Raw genomic sequence first — 22,206 nt, forward strand, 5'->3', positions numbered from 1 at the left:
TGGCATTGTTGTAACATTCAGAGCCATCAATATGTAAAAATGTAATATATTACAATCTCAAGCCTGTCTTACGCTCCTCAGAAGAAATGTGTAACACAAAAATGATAACCGAAAACAAAACATAACACATACTTACACAACACTTTCCTTAAAAACTTAATTAATTGTTTTTAAAGTGAAATAAGATTGCAGTATATACATTTTTTGAAAAATTTCACAATACGTTTGTATTAATTAATGTATTTACTAACAATCATTCATTTATTTTCTTGTTGGCTTAGTCCCTTTAGTAATCCGGGGTCGCCACAGTGGAATGAACCACCAACTTATTCAGCAAGTTTTTACACAGCGAATACCCTTCCAGCCACAACCCATTTCTGGGAAACATCCACACACACACATTCATACACCACGGACAATTTAACCTACCCAATTCACCCTTTGGACTATGGGGAAACTGGAGAACCCGGAGAAAACCCATGCGAACGCAGGGAGAAAATGCAAACTTCGCACAGAAACGCTAACTGAGACGAGGCGCGACCCAACAACACAGCGAGCTTCTTGCTTTGAGGCGACAGCACTACCTACTGCGCCACTACCTCGCCCTATTCACTAACATGAACAAATGATATTTATTACAGTATTTGTTCATGTTAGTTATTAAAAATGCATTGTTAGTTCATGATAACTCACAGTGCATTAATTAATGCCAACAAGCACACTTTAGATTTTAATAATGCATTAGTAAAAGTTAAACTATGATTAATAAACACCATACCTTAGTATTGTTCATTATTAATTCATGCTAGTAAATACATTAACTATTGAAACCTTGGGCTCTATTTTAACAATCTAGGCGCAAAGTCTAAAGTGTATGGTGCAAAAGTATTAAGGGCATGTCTGGATCCACTTTTGCTATAAGGATGGTAAAATACGCTCTGCACCCCGGCGCATGGTCTAACAGGGTTGGGCTTATTCTCTTAATGAGTTCTGGGTGTGTTTAGAGCAGGGGTGGGCAAATTCGTTCCTGGGGGGCCGGTGTCCTGCACAATTTATCTCCAACACTAATTAAACACAGCTGAAGAAGCTAATCAGTGTCTTCAAGATCACTAGAAATCTATAAGCAGGTGTGTTTGATTAGAGTTGGGGCTAAACTGTGCAGGACAGCAGCCCAGCCAGGAAAGCATAACTTGCATTAAACCAATCAGAGTCTCATCTCTCATTTCCTTTAAGAGTCAGTTGCGTTTCTTCATGGTGCATTTGCTATTTACATGGCGGACTTCGTAAGTTTAAAAACTGAACGCTTCACTAGCGAGAAAACAGTTAAACAGAGCATCTGCAGCGCGAGGATAAAGAACGAGCCTCCTCCATTCAGCCTCTTTACTTTATCTTTACTCCTTTACTTTGGTGGAGTGAGGAAATGATGGAAACTCTCTCCCCTGAACACATCCATTAGCCCACATATTAAATTTCCTTTGTTAAGCGCAAAGATTGGTGTCAAAATTATTTCTAAATTCAGTTCTAATCTCCAAAGGAAAAAAAAAGAACAATAATAATGAAGTGTGGTCAGAAAACTGAGCTATATCCAAACACACGTCCTGTTCTTATGCCCCATATGGTGATGCAGACGTCTCCAAAAACCCCCCAGCTGGACAAATCTAAGCTTGCTTTTTAATAAAACAAATATAAATCTGCATATAATAAATAATACTCATCATAATAATCACATTATACAGATGCAGATCGTCATGAATAAACTGAAAAAGCCCCCCGAGGTGAAGAAGGCATGAAGGCAGTGGTTTTTAATGTAGAATATCATCCTTTCTGGATCATTTTAATCCTTTAATTGTTTTCATCTATAAAGATATTTGTGTGTTGCTGCTTATACTGTGTGTATTCAGCAGTGTGTAAGTGTTTGGACCTGCATAGGTGCATAACTAATGTGCTCTGCTGGACTTTAGAGCAGCTTTTAGTTGGTCAACAGTGCAGTCTATTTCAGTTCCTTAAAATAGCAACGAGCCAACAATGTGCCTTAACACACCTCCTCTATAGACCAGCACACCCATGAGTCCACAAGGTGGCGCAAATGGATTAGCTACTGTATTTAAACAACGTGGAGCAAAACGTGAAAATTAGGGTTGTGCTGGTCTGAAAATAGCAACAAATCACGCCAAACACGCCTTATTACACCGGGTGTAAGATGAAAGGGCCCAATATTGTAAAGTGTGACCTACTTTTTTTTTTTACCAAAACTGACTTTATTTTGAATGTATTATTTATAATTATTAAAACTATTATTATTTGTCAATATTAAGATGATTATTTTGGATGGCAGAACTGTTCATCTGAGCACATCTGAACACAATGTTGAGGGCATTGTTGTAACACTCAGAGCCATCAATGGGATTTAGGCTGGATTTGACAGCTGTTCATGCATGCAGAGGCTTACAGCTCAGCGCTCGCTCTGATTGGCTGACGGGTTTGTCACTTACCTGAGGAGGCGGGGTCAGAGACACAAGGACACACAGCAGGTGAGTGACGGACGGTCAGTGTCAGTGAGCAGAGCTGGACAGGTGGGATCGGCCTCAGGTGAGCTGCTGGGGTCATTATGGGCAGCGGAAGCAGCAGCAGCGGAGGAGCTGTGGTGGAGAGCAGGTCAGTTTACACACTATTACCTGCACACTCACACACACCATCACCTGCAAATACCCTCACCTGCATGCACACACATACATACATACATACACACGCACAAATGCGCACACACACACACACACACACACACACAATCATCTGCAAATACCTTCACCTGCATGCATCCACACGCGCACACACACACACACACACACACACACAAACACACACACTATACACACACATAAATACATATACACAAATATACACACAAACTCACAATTACCCACGCACACACCATCACCTGCACGCACACACACACACACAAATGAATACATATACACATATACACACACACACACACACAAAATCAATCACACACACACACACCATCACCTGCAAATACCTTCACCTGCTCGCATGCACGCGCACACACACAAACACTATACACACACATAAATACATATGAACATATATACACTCACACACACACATGCACACACAAACACAATCACACACGCACACACCATCACCTGAAAACACCTTCACTTGTGCACACACACATATACACACACATGCAGTACACACACACAAATGCACACACAAACATGTACACACATACACACAGATACACACACACACATTCATTATCACCTGAACACAAAAACACAAACACAAACATGTACACACACACACACACACACACACACATACACATCTGTATATACAAACACACAAATGCTGTCCACACGCACACATACGCAGCACTTGGGAAATATCTGTAAAAAATGAATTAAAAAGGGCAAAAATTTTGACTTTGATAAAACAGAATAAAAATATAAATGTATATTTGTTTTTAATATATATTTTAAATTTGGCCAAAAATATGGGATGAAAATGTATTTATATAAACATTTTTAAAAACATTTTGGAACATTTAATATTTATATAAACACTCGCCGGCCATTTTATTAGGTACACCTGTCCAACTGCTGGTTAAAGCAAAATTCTAATCAGCCAATCACATGGCAGACATGGTCAAGACGATCTGCTGCAGGTCAAAGGAGCATCAGAATGGGAAAGGGGATCTAATTGGCTTTGAACGTGGCATGGTTGTTGCTCCTAGACGTGCTGCTCTGAGTATTTCAGAAACTGCTGATCTGCTGGGATTTTCACGCACAACCATCTCTAGGGGTTACAGATAATGCTCAGACAAAGAGGAAATATCCAGTGAGCGGCAGTTCTGTGGGCGCAAATGCCTTGTTGATGAGGCCAGAGGTCAGAGGAGAATGGCCAGACTGGTTCCAGCTGATAGAAAGGCAACAGTAACTCAAATAAGCACTCGTTACAACCGAGCTCTGCAGAAGAGCATCTCTGAACACACAACACGTCCAACCTTGAGGCGGATGGGCTACAGCAGCAGAGGAGCACACCGGGTGCCGCTCCTGTCAGCTAAGAACAGGAAACTGAGGCTACAATTCACACAGACTCACCAAAACTGGACAATAGAAGATTGGAGAAACGTTGCTGCTCTGATGAGTCTCCATTTCTGCTGACACATTCAGATGCTCGGCTCACAATTTGGCGTCAACAACATGAAAGCATGGATCATCCTGCCTTGTATCAGCGGTTCAGGCTGGTGGTGGTGGTGTAATGGTGTGGGGGAGATTTTCTTTGGGTCCATTAGTACCAATTGAGCATCAACGCCACAGCCTACCTGAGTATTGCTGCTGACCATGTCCATCCCTTTATGAGCACAGTGTCTCCATCTTCTGATGGCTACTTCCAGCAGGATAACACCATGTCATAAAGCCTGAATCATCTCAGACTGGTTTCTTAAACATGACAATGGTCACTGTACTCAAATGGCCTCCACAGTCACCAGAGCTCAATCCAATAGAGCAGCTTTGGGATGTGGTGGAACGGGAGATTGGCATCATGGATTTGCAGCTGACAAATCTGCAGCAACTGTGTGATGCTATCATGTCAATATGGAGCAAAATCTCTGAGGAATATTTCCAGTAGCTTGTTGAATCTCTGCCATGAAGGATTAAAGCAGCTCTTAAAACAAAAGGATTCCAACCAGGTACTAGTCAGGTGTACCTAATAAAGTGGCCGGTGAGTGTATATTATTGCAATACTTCAAAACATAAAGCATGCAGACAAAACTAAATTTTTCTGGAGGGTAAAGTTTTGCTGTTTTCCACAACGATTAAGTTATGCATTGTTGTGCAAACATCTGAACGCTGACCTAAATAATTGAATTAATAGCACACACATAGAAATGTATTAGTCTTTTAGGAGATGAAACATTTTCATTTGTGACCAAAAGGTGGAGAAATACTGACAGGAGAAGCATTAGTATGTTAAAAGCATTTCACACTTAACACATCTTCATTCTGCATGCTCAGTTTTTGAATGGCATCATCACAGAAATAATTATTTAATCATCAATAGTGGCTTTAGCAGGAATGTCCTTTTATGACCCCCCCCCCCAAAAATATATATACAAGCACAAAAAAATAGTGAATTACAGCATGTCATTATACTTACCTTGTGATGATCTTTTATGTCACATTCATATTAATGCTGGGTTTATATATGGCTGGAAATCTAAGCTAAAGACAGAGAAAACATGTTATTATTAATATTGTTGGCAGTGTTTATGCAGCAGATGGCGCTATTAATGAACATTTTACCAGAGGCTGTCTCCAACATACACAAATATATTTAATACATCATTTTATATTTACATGCATGTTTTGAATGTTAAATTCCACTTGCCAGTGCCATTGTATAATAATGTGAACATGATAAAATAATATTTAATAACAGCAATAGCTGACTATATAGTGCTACTGATTTCCTACTATTGCCAAAATAACAAATCCAGAGCAATACACGTGCAAATAACTTTGCATTATCGTGTTTTGTGTTCATAAAACATGTTTCCAACACAGAATATGTCCAAAAGATATAGGTTTTACCATGGTACATGTCCAAAATGCTTAATATTAACACTATAGTCGGTCAGGTATGAACATTTGTAATATAAACATGATCATTTAGTGATAATAGTTTGTTTAGCGTTCATTTCTCGTTATATACGTGACATATAAGGGGAAAAAAGGCTAAAATATGTGTGCATTAAAGAGTTAACAGATGTACGTGCGTCTGCGCGAGTCTCCTCTGATGGATTAACGCGGAAGTGCATTCATTTCGCGCTGTGTACTATAAATGTGTATAACTGAACAGATTTATACGTCTAATACCTCATCTATATTACTTAAACACGTATTTAATAATGTAAACAAGCACTGTATCTTATTTAAAGTTTAAGAGCGCAGCATCCTCCTGTCACGTGACGTGATCTCCTCGTGCTTGTGCACCGTGCCGTATCTCGCCTTCTGATTGGCTCGTTTCACTTCCCTCATTTCGCGTTTCATAATCCTCCATCAGGAAGTTTGGCGTGTTTATAAACACGTCGGAGCATTTTGTTACCATGTTGTCAGTGATGAAACCACAATACACCACTGCTGTGAACACTAAAGCTAAATATTCGTATATATAAATATAAAAACCGCATTAGTGACATTTTTATGGCGTATTACGTCATAAGTATCCATCCGCGTGCCTTTGACGGAAGTAGTGCCGGTAGGTTTGGCAGATCACCTTGAGCTGGGGAACCGGAGCGCATCAGTCAGTCATTCAAGGCCGACCGTCAGCAAGAGCAGGTGAGTCTCCTCCACAGCCAAAAACTACATCATAGCTTTAATAAATAGCTGTTTGTTACATTAGTCACTATTTAAGCCAGTAGTTTTCCTCCGTGAGAGTAGCTGCGCTAATAAAATAGCACACATCCTTGTTTTTCCAGTCAGCCTCATCACGAGTAGCGTTTTGTGAGTGTTATTTACGTTACTTAGTTTTCATCTCAATTTCCGTGCTTAAATCACAGACTTGACCTCGTTTTCCGCTGACTAACCGTTTCTTGATTCGTAAACCGTTTGGTCGGTGACCGTTTGAGTGTGTGTTAACGGAATTGTGAGGCACGCAGGAGTGCGTGATGCAGCCGGAGAATGTGACGCAGAGGCGGGACGTGACCCGCTGCGCATCCGCCACTCTCTTCCAGTATGACTCGGCCAAAACCACCTGTGTGAACACTGACGATGAAGACGCTTGATCCTCAGAGTCTCACACTCGCTTTAATGTATAATCGTCATCATAAGGTGTTAATGTACTATTAGTGTACATTTATTGCGGTGAATGAATGAAGGGCAGAATGTCGCCCCTGCGGGCATCTGAAGCGCAGCCCCATCGTAATCTTAATTTTCATGTGTCAATGCAGCAAACAAACACATACACGAGTGGACATTGAGGTAAAGTTGGGTTTATGTTTGCACATTCGTTCATTTTATACGATAATTTGAATATTAGTTGTGAAATCGTATTTAAGTGTGACTAAAAACCACATTCGCACTATTTAATTGACTGTGAACAATGTTTGATCGTGATTGACTGCTTATCTGATTTCCCCATTTAGATTTTATTTTGAAAATAATACTTTTTTAAAATTATATTATCAAGTAAAGTCTGAATGTGTGAATATAAGGCCCACTTTACCTAAATCAGACTCTCCTCGTGTAGGTGTTTGTTTGCTGCATTGATACATAATTATGATGCTGCTTCATGTTTCTGCGAGGGAGGAACATTTTGTCTGTCTTGTAATCACATACCTTTTTTATATATCCAGATTTGTTGTCAGAGGAACATACAGTAGGTGGATTATATTTCAGTTGCAGTGTGGCCTGTGCATCATTCAGAATTAAAGAGACCGCTCCCTCATAAAAATATATATATATATTTCCTCATTCCTCACTTGCATTAAGGTGCTTAACTTTTATGAATATATTTCTTCAGTTGAACACCAAACAAGATGTTGGAAATCAAGATCAAACAATATAATTGAAGCCAATGGCAGTTGCTTAAAAGACATTTGATGCTCAACAGAGGAAAGAAAGGTTTGAAACAAGTGGATGATGAGGAAATGGGCTTATTTTCAGGTTTTGGGCAAACTGTTCCTTTAAGGAAGGCATCTTGACACCTGAGTAAGGCTGCTGTGTGCCTTCATAAGGAAATCGTTGTAAAGAAAGAACAGGGTCATGTCATTTCCAGATTAAGCACGCTTTTTTTTTTGCATATGGGACACCTTTATTAGGCTTTCGTTTCCACTACCAAGGGTACTCTTTTGGTGAGCGTGGTGTAGGACAAAGTTTCAGTAGACGTCATTTTCACTTGAAAATGTCTACAGTAAAGCTGTACGGGTCGCTTGCATATCATATAAGAGGCACTTCTCCCAAAACGGATGCTTTATACACAAATACTTCTGTATAAATATTTACTATGAGCAGGATTTGATTATAACTGCAGATCAATGACTAGTGTAAATATAGCCTATAGCGTAACGTCTGCAATTATATAACATAAATAAATGCAACATATATGAACACACGCAGACCCTTACAGTGTGCGATATGAAACCAACTACAGAGGAACTACACACAGCAGACATTTAGTTCTTATTTAGGTTCAAAAACAACATACAATATAGCCCACAGTCAGAGCAAACCTCTTATCTGTGTGTGTAATCTTCAGCAGCACGTGTAGCCTCTGTTAGAGAGTCACTCCATCATTCTGAGTTCATAATGGTCTAAAATAGTTTAAACATGGCAGTTTGTTCACGTTTGCTGAAATAATAATGTGCTCCATTTTATTCCGGCTTCTCCTTTGTTTTTTTCGCGCTTCTCTCGCGTTTGTCAGTGTCTGACAGGGTCGGGTTTCAAAAGCACGTCAATAATCAAGCGCACATTATTATCATCAGCTCAAGAAGTTTGTTATTTCATATATAGACGCGCGGCGAGCGCAAGCAAGAAAACAAAACCGCTTGCGCTTCAGACTGGCTCAGGGTAAATCTGCTCTTCTTTTTGGCTTTGTGGCTGTTCATCAAGACGATGACAAGGTTTGTTTGAGCCCGGGTTGACCATGGCTCGTTATTGTGTGTGTGTGTATGTGTGTATATATATATATATATATATATATATATATATATATATATATATATATATATATATATATATATATATACACGCTGTAATCTCTTGGTTCGTTGGCTGTGTATTTTAAACATGGCGGCTCTTTTGCTTTTATTCTGGCTTGTTGCTTAAGTGAATGACGTATCTCTGTAAAACAATAGTGTTCAGCTCCACATTTTGGTACTCTCGTGTTTGGAACCCTTTAGAAAGAGTGCCGAAGAAGTGGTACGGTTGGGTATGCCTTTTTGACAGTGGAAACAGCCATAAAAGCGTACCGAACCGTACCATTCAGTGGAAACGGGCCATAATTTTGCACAACATAAGCATTTGTGTGCCTGAAAAGGCACTTTTTGGACATCTGTTTTCAAATGCATGATTGTGCAGGTCAAAGGCTTCAAACTTTTAACCATATCTGCCACCCCTGAACAGTTGTGTAGATCCCTTTAATACCACTTAATTAACCGATTAATAATCATACGCATCGTCAGACAGCTGAGCTACATCTGCTCAAAACGAGAGAATGAGCCAGACTAAATTATGCCATTAATGACCCATCTCAGGCCCACTACCATTGCTGTATTAAAGCATTAATTCTTCCCCAGAGCAATATTAAGACACCTTAATGGTAGAGAAGTGAGGCTTTTAGGGTTTTTTTTGCGCAGCTTTTTTGTGTTCTGTTCCAAGATGACAAATATATCGAGACAGCCATGAGAAACGTATACTTTGGTACTGGGATGTGGTTTTGTAATTTAGTATAGTTTATTTAATGCCGCTTTACAGCCTTATTGCCAATTTTGAAGTGCTTCTAATCCAACTTTAAAATGGAAATTTGCCACAATTAAATTCTAGTAGTAAGCAAGTTTGGGATGCCAGAATTGAAATGCAACAATAAACTGGCTAACAAAGCCAATATTGTAATACTCATTTTTAATCAATTAATTATACAATGCAATGTTATATATTCACTGAAATTGTAGCACAATAACATTTTAACGTGCCACCTAAAAAGTATATTTATATATTGGATTGTTTACTTCTTGAAATGCAGTTTGTTAAATTTATGCAGTTGTCATTTCATCTTCGAGTCAAATTGAAATGGAGCACATACTGCACATAAATCTTGATTTGTATATTAATATGCATAGCCTGACTTGCAGCGTACATTAACAGACCACAAATTAGGCTGGCTATAAACACTGCTGGCATTTTGGAGATGTTTCAACATTTGCTCAATCAAACTGTCGCACCATTTCAGGGAAGCTGCTCTGCTCTGCTCTGCAGAGAATGATGGGTAATGCAATATGGGAATTCTTTATGTAACATCTGGTTTAGTTTCATCACTCTTCCTCTAAACCATCAGAGAAGACCGTGAAAGTAGCACCCACAGTTTTACTCAAATCAACCTTTCATAGACTCACCAGGGACGTCCCAGTGTAGTTATTAGTTATTGTTCTGAATCAAGAGGACAGACTCACCTCAGTCTCTTGGTGCTCCACCTGTTTGGCTTCATGCAGATGTGAACTACAGTAGATATTAATCCTGTTAGCTTGTTTCATAAGAGAACAATCCCACCTTGTCTAGCTCTCTCCAGACAGAGTCCTTATGATATCCCATTCCTATATAATGTGATCTACTGTATCTGAGGTGGGCTTGAATGCCTGTAGTGGTCAGTCTACATCTACACCAGCTTGTGTTCAGTGATTTCCTGTGGGCCTTCAGTGTTAGCAGAGGCCTGCTCGTGCAGGACAGTGAGTGTGCGTGTGTCTTTAGTGTGTTATCCTCTCTGAGGGGAAGAGGATTTAGTGCTCAGGTTCCTCTGCAGTGCAGGCTTCATTCTGAGCTGCGTCCTCATCTGCAGCAGCGTGACTGGGCAGAGACGATCTCTCACACTGGGGCTGCTCTGGAGGGCCCTGACATTCACGCAATGCCTTATTTCCCAGAGCCAAAAAGCTTACAGGTGGGTTTAGGACTGCATTTTTTTCTGATGAGGTTTAGGTTATTAGCCCTGAGGACTAGTAGAGCTCTTGTTTGTTGTTTACAGTATGTTATGGCTGCATGATACTGGAAAAACATGCAATCTGTGGGTCACAACCATAGTAAAAAATATGAACGTACTGTAGTATCTGTGACTTCACCCATAGGTTTCTGAAGGGCGCAAATGAAGCCATTTTGTTTGTGCATCGTCACACTGACCAGGGCTAACCAAAAAAGGGAAAAGAGGCAGAGCATCAGTGTACTGTAGCTATAGATGTCTGCTAGCATTTTGCTTAGTTTAGAGAAACGCTTATTCCTTCATTCGATTCCTGCGATTCGTTTGTGTTCTGGCCACATGTGCTTGGTTGTGTGCTATATTAATAGTGGTTAGTCTTTCAAAAACACTTGTAATACAGTGAGCCACTAAACATTGTTCTTATAATGCTTTTCTACAGGAGGAAATTGTGAATTACTTTAAATCTGTTTTTGTAAATGCAAGGCTATTGATGGTATCCAGGCATAACACCATGACCGACTGTTTTATTGCCAATATATAATCACTGTCAGATTCTGGAGTGCAATAAAGTTATAAAGAAAATTATAAATGATCGTAAATTTTGATTGTATACAATAGGCTTCGGCGGTATCAAAATTTTGATACCGTCAACTCCTCCCTATTTTACCCCGGTATACAGTATTATTGTGCATAGTTAAAATAAAAATGATGACGCAAGGCTCAGACAGCGTCACCAAATTGTTGGCTTGTGCCTAAAACATTCAGAAACTGAATACCGTATATGCAACCTTAGGTTCGCGGTCACCTGTTTGTCTTGTTTGTATTTTAGATCTGCGCAGGATGCTCTCACTCATTCACACACACACACGCATGCACGGATGCGTTGCTCGCTCGGGAGCGATATTGTCAGACCGTGCACCCACTCCCTTTCAAATTACACCAGAGTTACCAAACGCTCCCGCGCTTTATTCAGAAATTCAGATGGAATGCAGACCTCTAGTTTATATTTACCACAACTCCCTTCTCGTTCGGTCAAAACCAGAAGTACTGCCAAACTGCAGGTCACTTGGTGTGTGACTCGCCGTCTCTCTCTCTCTCTCTCCCCCCTCCCCTCAACACTGTTCCGTGATGACAATCACGCATGCGCATTTGTTGGCATTAAATAAATAGTATTTAATACTTGTCTTCTATTTAAGTGCATTGTTTTTATGACGGTATAACGGTATTGAAACTGACGCCGTTGCTATTTTTAGATCCCGTGCAATACCATATTGTCGTATTACTGCCCAAACCTAGTATAAAAGTATATGATTTCACTCACCTGGAAAATGGAGGCTACTTGAATGCTTTGTGAGCACAATTAAGTGCACACAGCACGACATATCATCTGATAATTGTAGGGAATGATTCCAAAAGGCAACTGACTGTGTAAAGCCACATAAAACAACACAAAAATATGTTGTATATGCCAAGCTCAGCAGCTAATCAGCTGAGGGGATGTGACTGAGACCGGCGAGACCTAGTTGTCTCTCAAGTGGCCACGATTATGCAGACTTAATATAAAAATGGATGAGTTATAAAAAAAATACCCCCCCCCCCCCCTCACAGTTGTCATGAAGTATAATCATTTTTTGTACCAGGCTGTAAACCTTTTTTTTCTGCTGTAAAGTTGGCCATTTTAACATTGGGGTCATTAGAAATGTGCTCTATTATTCGTCTTATTCTTTGAGTATGAGTGGGCGCAGCCATTTGAATAATCACTTCCATTCATTTTTAGAAGTTAAAAACGGCTTATTATGCTGCTTTGTGTGGCAAACTGATATTTTCTTTATTAGTAATTCACTTTGTTTGTGTAGTCATGCAAACATTTGTTTGTAGCGCAAGCAGTTTGACCATGTTCTGTTATTTTATTATTCTGATTCAGTTGCCTATGGGAGAAATAACTAGGAAGTTCTAAAACAATTGCAAAAAAAAAGAGCACACTTCCGCATTTAGAATAAGGTCAATAGATCCAGGCTTAAAGTAATTTTGATGAATTGCACTTTCAGTTACTTACATATTAGCTTCATGAGGGAGAGCGGGAGGTTGCTGTTTAGCAACAACCTTTCATTAAAGTTGTCCTAAAACTATTGAACAACACCCATTCTTACACATTGACAATTTTGAGAAACGTTTTTTGATCCACTTCAAATCTGGGCTACTATATACTTGTATTGGATGTTTTAAAACAGTGGTTCTCAAACTTTTTTCATCAAGTACCACCTCAGAAAAAAAATTGTCTCTTCAAGTACCACCAAAATGAGCAGTATTGAAATACAGTAGCGTAGTTGGCCTAGTTAAGCAGCTACGACTCTGCACAGTTAAAAAACATGGCAAATTACCTCAGAAATATAGGCTATATGTCATATGACGTATTATATAGATAATTTTTGATACATTTTGAAATGTGTGCAGCATGTACATGGCATATTTCATTTCTCCACTTACCACTAGAAGGAAGCCTGTGTACCACTAGTGGTACACGTACCACAGTTTGAGAACCACTGTTTTAGAATAAAGAAGAGCACACTTAAAGTTCCAGTCACTAAACATCAGAGATGTTTTCCAATATAAATATTTCAAATCAAGCAGTCTTATATTGGTCACAGTGTTTCCTCTAGGATTTTTTCTAGCTGTGGTGGCAGGCCTTTTTTTACACCGATCTGCCAACCTGTGGCGTTATTTCAATGACATATGTTGTGAGCATAGTATTAGAAGTAGAGATCGTATTTATGTAATAAATGTGTGCACGCCCCCTCAAATATAAGCCGCTTCAAGAGTGCGCAGATCTTCTTGTGCGCTCTCAAATAAACACTTGTGATTTAGTGCGTTTATGTAACGAGTATGTCTCCAGCATTTATTAGATTTCCTAGGATTATTTACGAATGTTTCTAATAGGCCTGCAGAGCGGCATTAATGCACCCTGAAGTAAAGTGAAGCGGCTATACACCGTGTTTGCTGGCCTCACGCACCTGTCAGTCAGCCAGTCAGTCTGTCAGTCAGCACGTCACCTTTAAGGGTTAAGCAAATGATGCACAGCACTACTACGGTTAATACATTTGGTGCGATTATCACCTGCTATAAATAAAATAAATAATTTTTTTTTGAATGAGAAGCTGTAATGTAGCCATTGCGGTATGTATTTTGGCGTGGCGCCCCGCCACGGAATAATGAATGTAGCAGAAACCATGGGTCAACTTGGTAACATCACATGCTCAGAAATTAGCCTTGATTGCAAAACCCCAAATGTGGAAAAATTTAGCCTCAAGTTTCCCTGTTGCATAGGCTGACATGACTGCATTTGCAGTGGCAGACCTGACTGGAGATTCATGCTTCATGATCCCCCATTGAGGGACTCGCATTTATAGCACAATCAGTGTGTTAAGCTGTTTTAACTGTACGTGTATAAGTTGTGTACAGTGTAAATTAAGCAGTTCTGAACTAGTGGCTAAATTCTTCCTGCTCATTGGACTCTGAAATGCAGCCACTGTTTTCATAGCTGGGATTCTTGCAGATAAAGCAGGGAATGTGGTTATTAAACAAGCCTAGAATAACAAGCTATCTATGTGGCATTCCCTTTCTGACTAACTCTGACCTTCAGTGTCCTTGTTAGCCTCAGGCTATTTCTGTGGGCTGTTGTATGCAGGCAATCAATGCCATGGCAACTGCTGCATATATGTACCCTAAGTAGTATTAGCATCTCATCAGTCGCACTAAACCACAGTTGCATCATTTCCTGTGGCATCATAAAGGGGAACATCCTGTCCTTTCACTGTGAGTGTGTGTGTGGTGAACTGCACGAGGACCTGGATTTTCCAGCCTGCCTGTCTTAGTCATCACATGACTACGTGATGAAGAGTGTGTGAGCGTGTTTGACGTGATGTGAATCTCCTCACGTACGACAGCCCCCTGTGACATCATCAGAGTGGAAGAAACTGTGGTTTGCTTAGGCTGGCGGCTGCAGTGAAACCTGTGCCAGTGGCATACTTTGTGCCGTCCTGTGGTATTTAATCATTTTTTTTCTAATGCAGATACACTGTATAAAATATCTGTTAATGAACTTTTTCTGCATTTAGCGATTCACACATGTTTTTGGTTTATTTACGGTGTTGAATTGCATTGTGGGATGTGAATCTCTGCTCTGATGTCTTTCGATGTTGAAACTACACTTTAACAGTGACTTATTGATGTTTTTGTAGTTGTAAGTAGGGAAGGAGTGCTGTGTAATTGGGGAAAATATCTAATTGCAAATTATTATTATTATTACTATTATTATTATTTAAGGGTGTCACGATTTCTATTTGAAATCTAAATCGATCAAAATTCATGCTCAATTTCGATTATCAAATCAAAACATGGAATCGTCGATGCTGGCACGCTCCCATGTAACGTCAGCTTGGCTTGCAAAGCGGAAAAAAGACACGCTTGTTGAACTGCAGACGCAGGAGAACCGTCGACAGAGTGTAAACCCTCTCCTCTTTCAATGAAGTCGCCAGTGTGAAAGTATTTTGGATTTCCAGGGAGTTATGTTGACAACATTCGTGTTGTATGCTTTATCGTAGCTTCTTACTGCTAAAATGCATTTAGTGTTAGTTAAAAAAAGGAACTGCAAAGATATTAACCAACTCCAACCTTTATTCAAATTAGTTTATAAATATTCAGAAATTAAACACTAAGAGTAAACAGTAATGGGTTATGTCGTTAGTTATCTTCTGGTGCCTTCGTGATTTATTTATTTTTTTCATATGGTGTAAAAGCTCCATACAACTCTGAAATTTTACTTTGCTGTTGCTAGTTACTAGATTGAGTGTCACTGGGAATACTTTTAGTTGACTTTTTGCCAAGACACTCCTCATTTAGCTGCCAGTTAGAGGTGTGAACCTACACTAATCTCACGGTTCGGTCCGATTACGATTATCATGCCATCGATTCGGTTCAATTCGATATTTCGGTGCATCACGGTGCATTGACGGTGCTTTCCATACACAGTTTTATATTTTCTTCACAGCAGCATTTCTTGTATTAAAATGTATGAATATATTTATATACTATTTGTAATACTATTTTGTCATTTAATACAAACAGTCAGATATACAAACTGTAACTTTAAACAAAACGAGCATTTAGCAAATAATATAAACAAATATAAATATCCAGCTCAATTTCTGATCCTTGTCTAGTTCTCTTACACCCCTTTGATTAGTCACACCCTCAACAAAAACGGTTGCGATTGGCTCTTGCGCACTGTGCTCTTCACAGATGAGTGATGCTGATAAGCGGCAGGCGGCAGCGGCGATCTCACAGCTGATGTATGATAGACACGGTGGAGAAAACTCTGCAGACACGCGCTCACTTCTGTATGAAAAAGTAACGCTGTAAAACAGCCGAGAAGAGAAGAAAAGCCACGCCAGCAGGTCAAATGGGCCACTGTGTGTGAGTGAGAAAGAGAGAGCGAGAGAGAGAAAAATGGAGTAGGCTACTTTCATTCTCTCGATCTCAGTGAAATAGGGGCTTTTGTTGTATTTGTCAGTGAAAGACTGATCCAGCAAACACACACAGTGAAATTGTGCAGTTTATGAGTTTTAAGTAGTTAAAGCGCTGTAAATACTCGCGATCGCCTCCCTCGCGACGGAGCGCATATGAGGTAAATGACGTCAGTAATAACCGGTTATGATTATTACTGAACCGATACCGAATTGTCCGCGGCTGCATCGCAGTGCACCGAAGAAACGATTAATTTTGACACCCCTACTGCCAGTGGTGCTTTTTTTTTTTTTTTTTTTTGCATCTGAAGTGGCAGACGCCATCACCATACTTCTCCACGCTTTCCTGTTTGTTTTATTGTGGGCTTTCCACATAGTTCGGTTGCACAATTCTGATTGGGCAGATTGAAAGTGTGCTCACTTAATTGGCTAGTAAGACTGTCAGACACAGACGGCAGTCACGCATTTGCTTTGGGTGGGGGAAATGCATATCACAGCCTCTTGCGATTTTTGACTAATCGTAACATTTCAAATTGAAATTCTAATGTGATTAATTGCACATTCCTAGTTGGGTATAATAAAAGAATTAATAAATAATATCTAGAGAAGTCTGTAAAATAACAATGTACTGGCAGGTTTTTGTAGTGTAATGTACACCAACCCAGACAATATAGCACTGCAAACTATTAAAAAGATTAATAAAAGTCACTTTTCCACACTTTTTAAGGCTAAAACAAATATTAAGGTCTCATAATGCATTTCAAAAGCATAAATAAACAGGAATATATGGAAATTTGTTAATTTATAGGTATTTTTTACAGTGTGGTTACATAAATTCTGCATTAATGAATGCATCTGATTTGATTTGAATTTAAAATTCACTCTTCATTCTGTCACAGTTTTGGGCAGGCTGTGTGATTGTCTATTCTGCGCTTCAGGCTGCGTGATGTGGATTATCTCTGTTTTTAATTGAGCTTTAGTAACATCCACCTTAAGATCCGTAATCCAGGTCAGCTCAAGCACACAAAGACCAGCTCATGGGGTTTTGTGTTTGTGATTGGTGCTGAATGACTGACCAAATGACATGCTGAAACAATAGATGAAGACATTGTGTGCAACTCTGTTTGTATTTTGTGATGCATTCAGCTTTTCTGTTCTGCTGGGCATGTTCAGTTTATTACCTACTCTAGGCTCTGAGTGAATTTCTCAATTTATTTGCATCAGTTTCACCTCGGTTTCTCTTCACATTGTGTTATTTGCGTATACTCTCATGAGTGTTAGAAGTCTTTCTACAGTGACTTTGGTACAGTTGTGAATCATAGTGCTGTGCAATTATTCAAAAAACAGTTTACATTTAGATTTTGCTATCAAACAATTGAGAACTTAATTTTTTTTATTGATTTATTATAGTGCCATATTTCGCCTCTTTCCAGCGGTCTGCATGTGTTTTTCCAAAAAGCCAAATTTTGCATGGAAATGGGTGAATGAAATTTAATAATAATTTTTTTCTTGTTTTAAAAAGCACAAAGGGGAATTGCTGTTGTGTGCCTGCGCTCAGCCTCAGAAATGAACGGATATGAAGTCATATGAGCTCAAGGTGCACCTAAATGGTCAAAAGCAGACAAAAAAAGTGGTGCTATAATTTTTCGCATAAACCCTTGTTTATTATAAATGAATGTAAGGACTTGGGAATGAATATGCATGTGTAACAGTTAATTGGATCTGTGCTGCTCTGTGACAGTGGGCTATATACCTGATCTGGACTGTGCTCATTGACTGAGCTGAATTATACTTGAAGTATTTCAATTGTACCTTCTTTTTCCCCATTTTTATGTAGGACTTGATGTTTTAAATAATTGAAGACTTTTTGTAGTTGCTTTTGTTTTAATTTACTAATATTAGTTATTGATTCTGCTCTGCTATTGACGGTTGTGAAATTTTGTGTCTCCAAGATGTAGATATTGTAGCAACTTTACAGAACGTATATTTGGTTCATGTTAAATAATGTAGTTTAATAGTTTTTTTTTACTTCCATAATCAAGCAGCTCTACTTTAAGTATTTCAACCAGAAGAGAGAGGATCGTGTTTGTGTTCGCAATTCACATTCAGCAGTTATCATCCATAAATCAAAGCCTAAATCCACATTTTGTGAACTTTAATACGAGTTTTGTGACGTTAAGACCTTAAAGAAGGTTTTACATCAGCTTGTTAATATATCTGAGTGCTGTAGTCTGTTGCGTAATATAGACAGGAAACATTCCTTTATGCCACACCTCTTTGCACATGCACTCTCCTACAGTACATGTTTGCACAGCTATCTTTGAGAGGAACTGCCATAGACTTCTTTTGTTACTTGCCCAACAATTTTCTATGAGCTAAATGTAATGTTCCCTGAAAGTTATGCCTCACTGAAACCTTTTGCCTTTTTAGATGAACAACATTCTGTTGGCTGCTACCCACAACGTCCAAAAAGTAAAAAGAAATCAAGGTTTATGGATATTTGGTGTGTTATGACGTTTTAGGTTTAGGACGTTTACGTCTTAAGTCATAAGTCACTTTTGCCAACTTTTAAAGGTTAAAATGTGTTGAAGAAATGGCAATTTTTGTTATTAAAAGAATTCAAGAATTGCAAATTATCATCTGTCAAATACTGTCCTATCCTAACAAACCACCGATCAATAGAAAGCTTTTTTTTTTTTTTTTTTAAATGAGCCTTAATTTGTTAAACAAGAACTAATACAACATTCTCTCAGACGTGTTTGCATTATAGAGAAGCTGGCACTCTAAATCCTCAGTCTGTGTTTGACTTTAATGGCTAAAGTTCCCGTCACTGTTTATGCTGTTGAGTTTAAATCAGAGTTGATCACTCCAGTCTGCTGTGTCTATGTTAAAGATGCACTCTGCCTTTTTCTGACTCCACAAGTTCAGTCCATCATAGAAAATAAACTCTTAAACCCAGACACATCAGGTCTCCGATTAGTCAGTCGATCATGTGTTGGTCATTTCACTGCTCGATCTCTCTTGTTTGCATTCAAGTAAAATTTTGGCATGACTTTATTGCTTTATTGGCATGACATTTTTTTTCATAGTATGCGTATCTGTAAATAACTAGGTATAAAATATGGAATGTACTTTCATCAGATTATTAAAATATACAATAATGGACCAATAAAAGGCTATGTCTAGGTTTAGTTATAGTAATTGCACAGTTGATTTCTCTCTCTTTTGCAGTAAATTAATCAAGTATGCTACAATTGACAGAACAATTTAATAGAATATACAATAACTGACAAAAAAGGACTCTCTAATTTTATTTATAATTATTGCAATTTTAAACATTGTAGGCTTTGCTCTCTCTTATTTGCTTTAAATTAATAAAATATTATATAGTTGATGGATCTAATTAATAAAAAATACAATAATTGACGAATTATTAGCTCTAATTTTAATTATATTAATTGCAACTATTAACAGTGAAGTTTTCGCTCTTACATTTGTATCAAACTAATAAAATATTATATCATTTACTATAAAAATACTAATATATACTAAATACTATATTTCTTGTTTGTTGTTTTCAATAGTATATTTATTACTGAAATGTTCTCGGCATGAAAATAGCCCTGGTTGCTGGCATGGCATTAAAAAATACATTACATAATTAAATATTAAATAATTGGCAGAACAAATTAATCTAATATACAATTAACAGAAAAAGGCTCCAATTTTAACTACAATTAAAATGAGACTTCTCTCTATTTTGCGTCAAATTAATTAAAGTCATGCAGTTTAAACAGACTTGAATATGAATTAATTATTAGTCATCAATAAATTTCAATTATAATAGTTGCAATTATAAACGGTTTAGATTTCTCTCTCTCTCTCTTCCTCTTTTACATCAAATTATTAAAATGTGCAATAATTGACACAATGAAAACGCTATCTCTAATTTTAATTATAATAATTACAATTATAAACCGATTTTCCCTCTCTCTGTAGGATATTACCAGTCTCCTCCACGATGTCTCAAACTAAAGCTCAGGATATGGGCTCTGCCTTCATCCAGACGCAGCAGCTCAATGCTGCCATGGCCGACACTTTCCTGGAGCACATGTGTCTGCTGGACATCGACTCCGAGCCCACCATAGCTCGCAACACTGGAATCATCTGCACCATCGGTCAGTACGTGCTTTATTGGCATGACATTTGAGCGATCACTATTTCCAACATTTTTTACATGAAAAAATACAGAATAACTTCAACATTGAAGTAATTAATTTTGAGAATTTATTAATGAATACAAGCTTTAATTTACAACATAATATGGTATAATATGCATTAATAAACAATCTAATATAATGTATGGTAGTGCTGTTTGACAATTAATCATGACCAGCAGCATACAAAGTAAGTTTATATTTATATGTTATGTGTGTTTGAGTAGATTAATCATTTTGTCATATATAAATATGGATTTAAATATAAATGAACCGTTTCTATACAGTTTATGCATGTGTAAATGCAAATTCTTATTTGGTATGTGATTTAAGTGGATAACAGCACTTTCCATTTATGTATACAGTATATTACTGTAATATTAATATTGTAATTTTACATTTTATGTATATACTTTTGTATTATAATGTATTAAACATTCCTCAAGCAGCTTCTGCCCTAGCACTTTCAGCTCAAATACAAGTTCAGCGAATGCTCTGGGGGATTTATTGTCAATTAAGTGTTTAATTAATCCATCTTAAACACTTTTTCCAAACTCTCCACATCTTCTTTAATACTTTTGATTTAGTTATTTTCATATTTTTAATACCATTTGGGTCATGAAAGCATGATGTTTAAAGTCAACAGATGGCAGGAAGTGATGGTGCTTTTTTTTTTTCTTCTTCTTTTTTGTCATGTGACCACAGGACCGGCCTCCCGCTCAGTGGACACACTGAAGGAGATGATCAAGTCTGGCATGAACATCGCTCGCATGAACTTCTCTCACGGCTCACACGAGGTTTATACTGCATTATTTACAGACTCTTGTGCATGTTTCACTCTCTAAAGCTCACATCTGTTCATGTCTGTCCAGCAACAGTCAACGAAAGTCTTTGTTTCAGAAATTATACTCAAACTATCCGACATCTGTGAATCTCCCTGCAAAAAAGCCTTCACAATTTAGGTTTGCAGACTAGCTTCTCATTCAGCAGAAGGTCAAAGGTTACAGAGAGAGTGTGTGTAACCTAATCTACAGTGTGAGGCTATTATAAATAGTTTATCTGTTCCAACCCTGCCAATTACTTATCACGTCTCGGCTGCATGCAGGGTGGAGTTACTTTTCTTCGCTAATAATAAGAGCCGCTGGCTATGAGGTGAACGCCTTTTGCAGATTTCTGAATAATAGTCAAAAGGAATGGAGTTAAAGAGTTGGTTCATACACAAATAAAAGGTATACCATGATTTTCTCGCACGCAACACATTCTGTGAATTCCTTCCTGTCAAATTAAGTCTGAGTTTTCTAAAAAAAAATAATAATATTTGGCTTTTATCGCTATATTATATATATTATAGCTTCAATGGCAAAGGGTGGCTTTTTTAACGGTCTGAAACTAGACCAATAATGCACATCCTTTCATAAGTGTCTCACAAAGCTCCAAGTGGTGGAAAAAAGCCTCCTGTAGTGAAATGATGAGATGATAATAGTGCTAAGTTCGTTCTAGAATTACAGAAGGATTTTTATTATGCATTAAGACTTTGATCAAGTGGTGTATACCAGATGTTGAATCAGTCATACAAAATCGATGCATACATTTCTACTTAAAGGATAAGTCCTTACACAGAGAGTGGAATCTTGCAAATCCTGCACTGTTAAACAGTTATTTATATCCGCTGCTCTTAATATTTGTAAACGACTCTTTAAATGAAGTGAACTCTGAGTTATTCAGTCAAATTTTGACACCACATGAAAACGGTC

The 22,206-nt window shown here is 38.2% G+C and overlaps 1 protein-coding gene across 4 annotated transcripts in view; it reads left to right on the top strand.

Annotated features, from left to right (window-relative positions):
• The first annotated feature begins 2,409 nt into the window (after positions 1 to 2,409).
• Positions 2,410 to 22,206, top strand: part of pkma (pyruvate kinase M1/2a) — a 45,294-nt gene continuing 25,497 nt past the window's right edge. Inside the window, exons 1-3 of one of the 4 annotated variants that reach the window (XM_087291652.1) lie at positions 2,410 to 2,655; positions 20,235 to 20,413; positions 21,158 to 21,249. In XM_087291652.1, coding sequence (XP_087147778.1) covers positions 2,609 to 2,655; positions 20,235 to 20,413; positions 21,158 to 21,249 — 318 coding nt within the window. In that variant the 5' untranslated portion in view covers positions 2,410 to 2,608. 4 annotated transcript variants of the gene reach the window in all.

Source organism: Danio rerio, chromosome 18 (assembly GCF_052040795.2).
Source record: "Danio rerio strain M-AB ecotype USA chromosome 18, GRCz13ab, whole genome shotgun sequence".
Taxonomy (NCBI): Eukaryota; Metazoa; Chordata; class Actinopteri; order Cypriniformes; family Danionidae; genus Danio; species Danio rerio.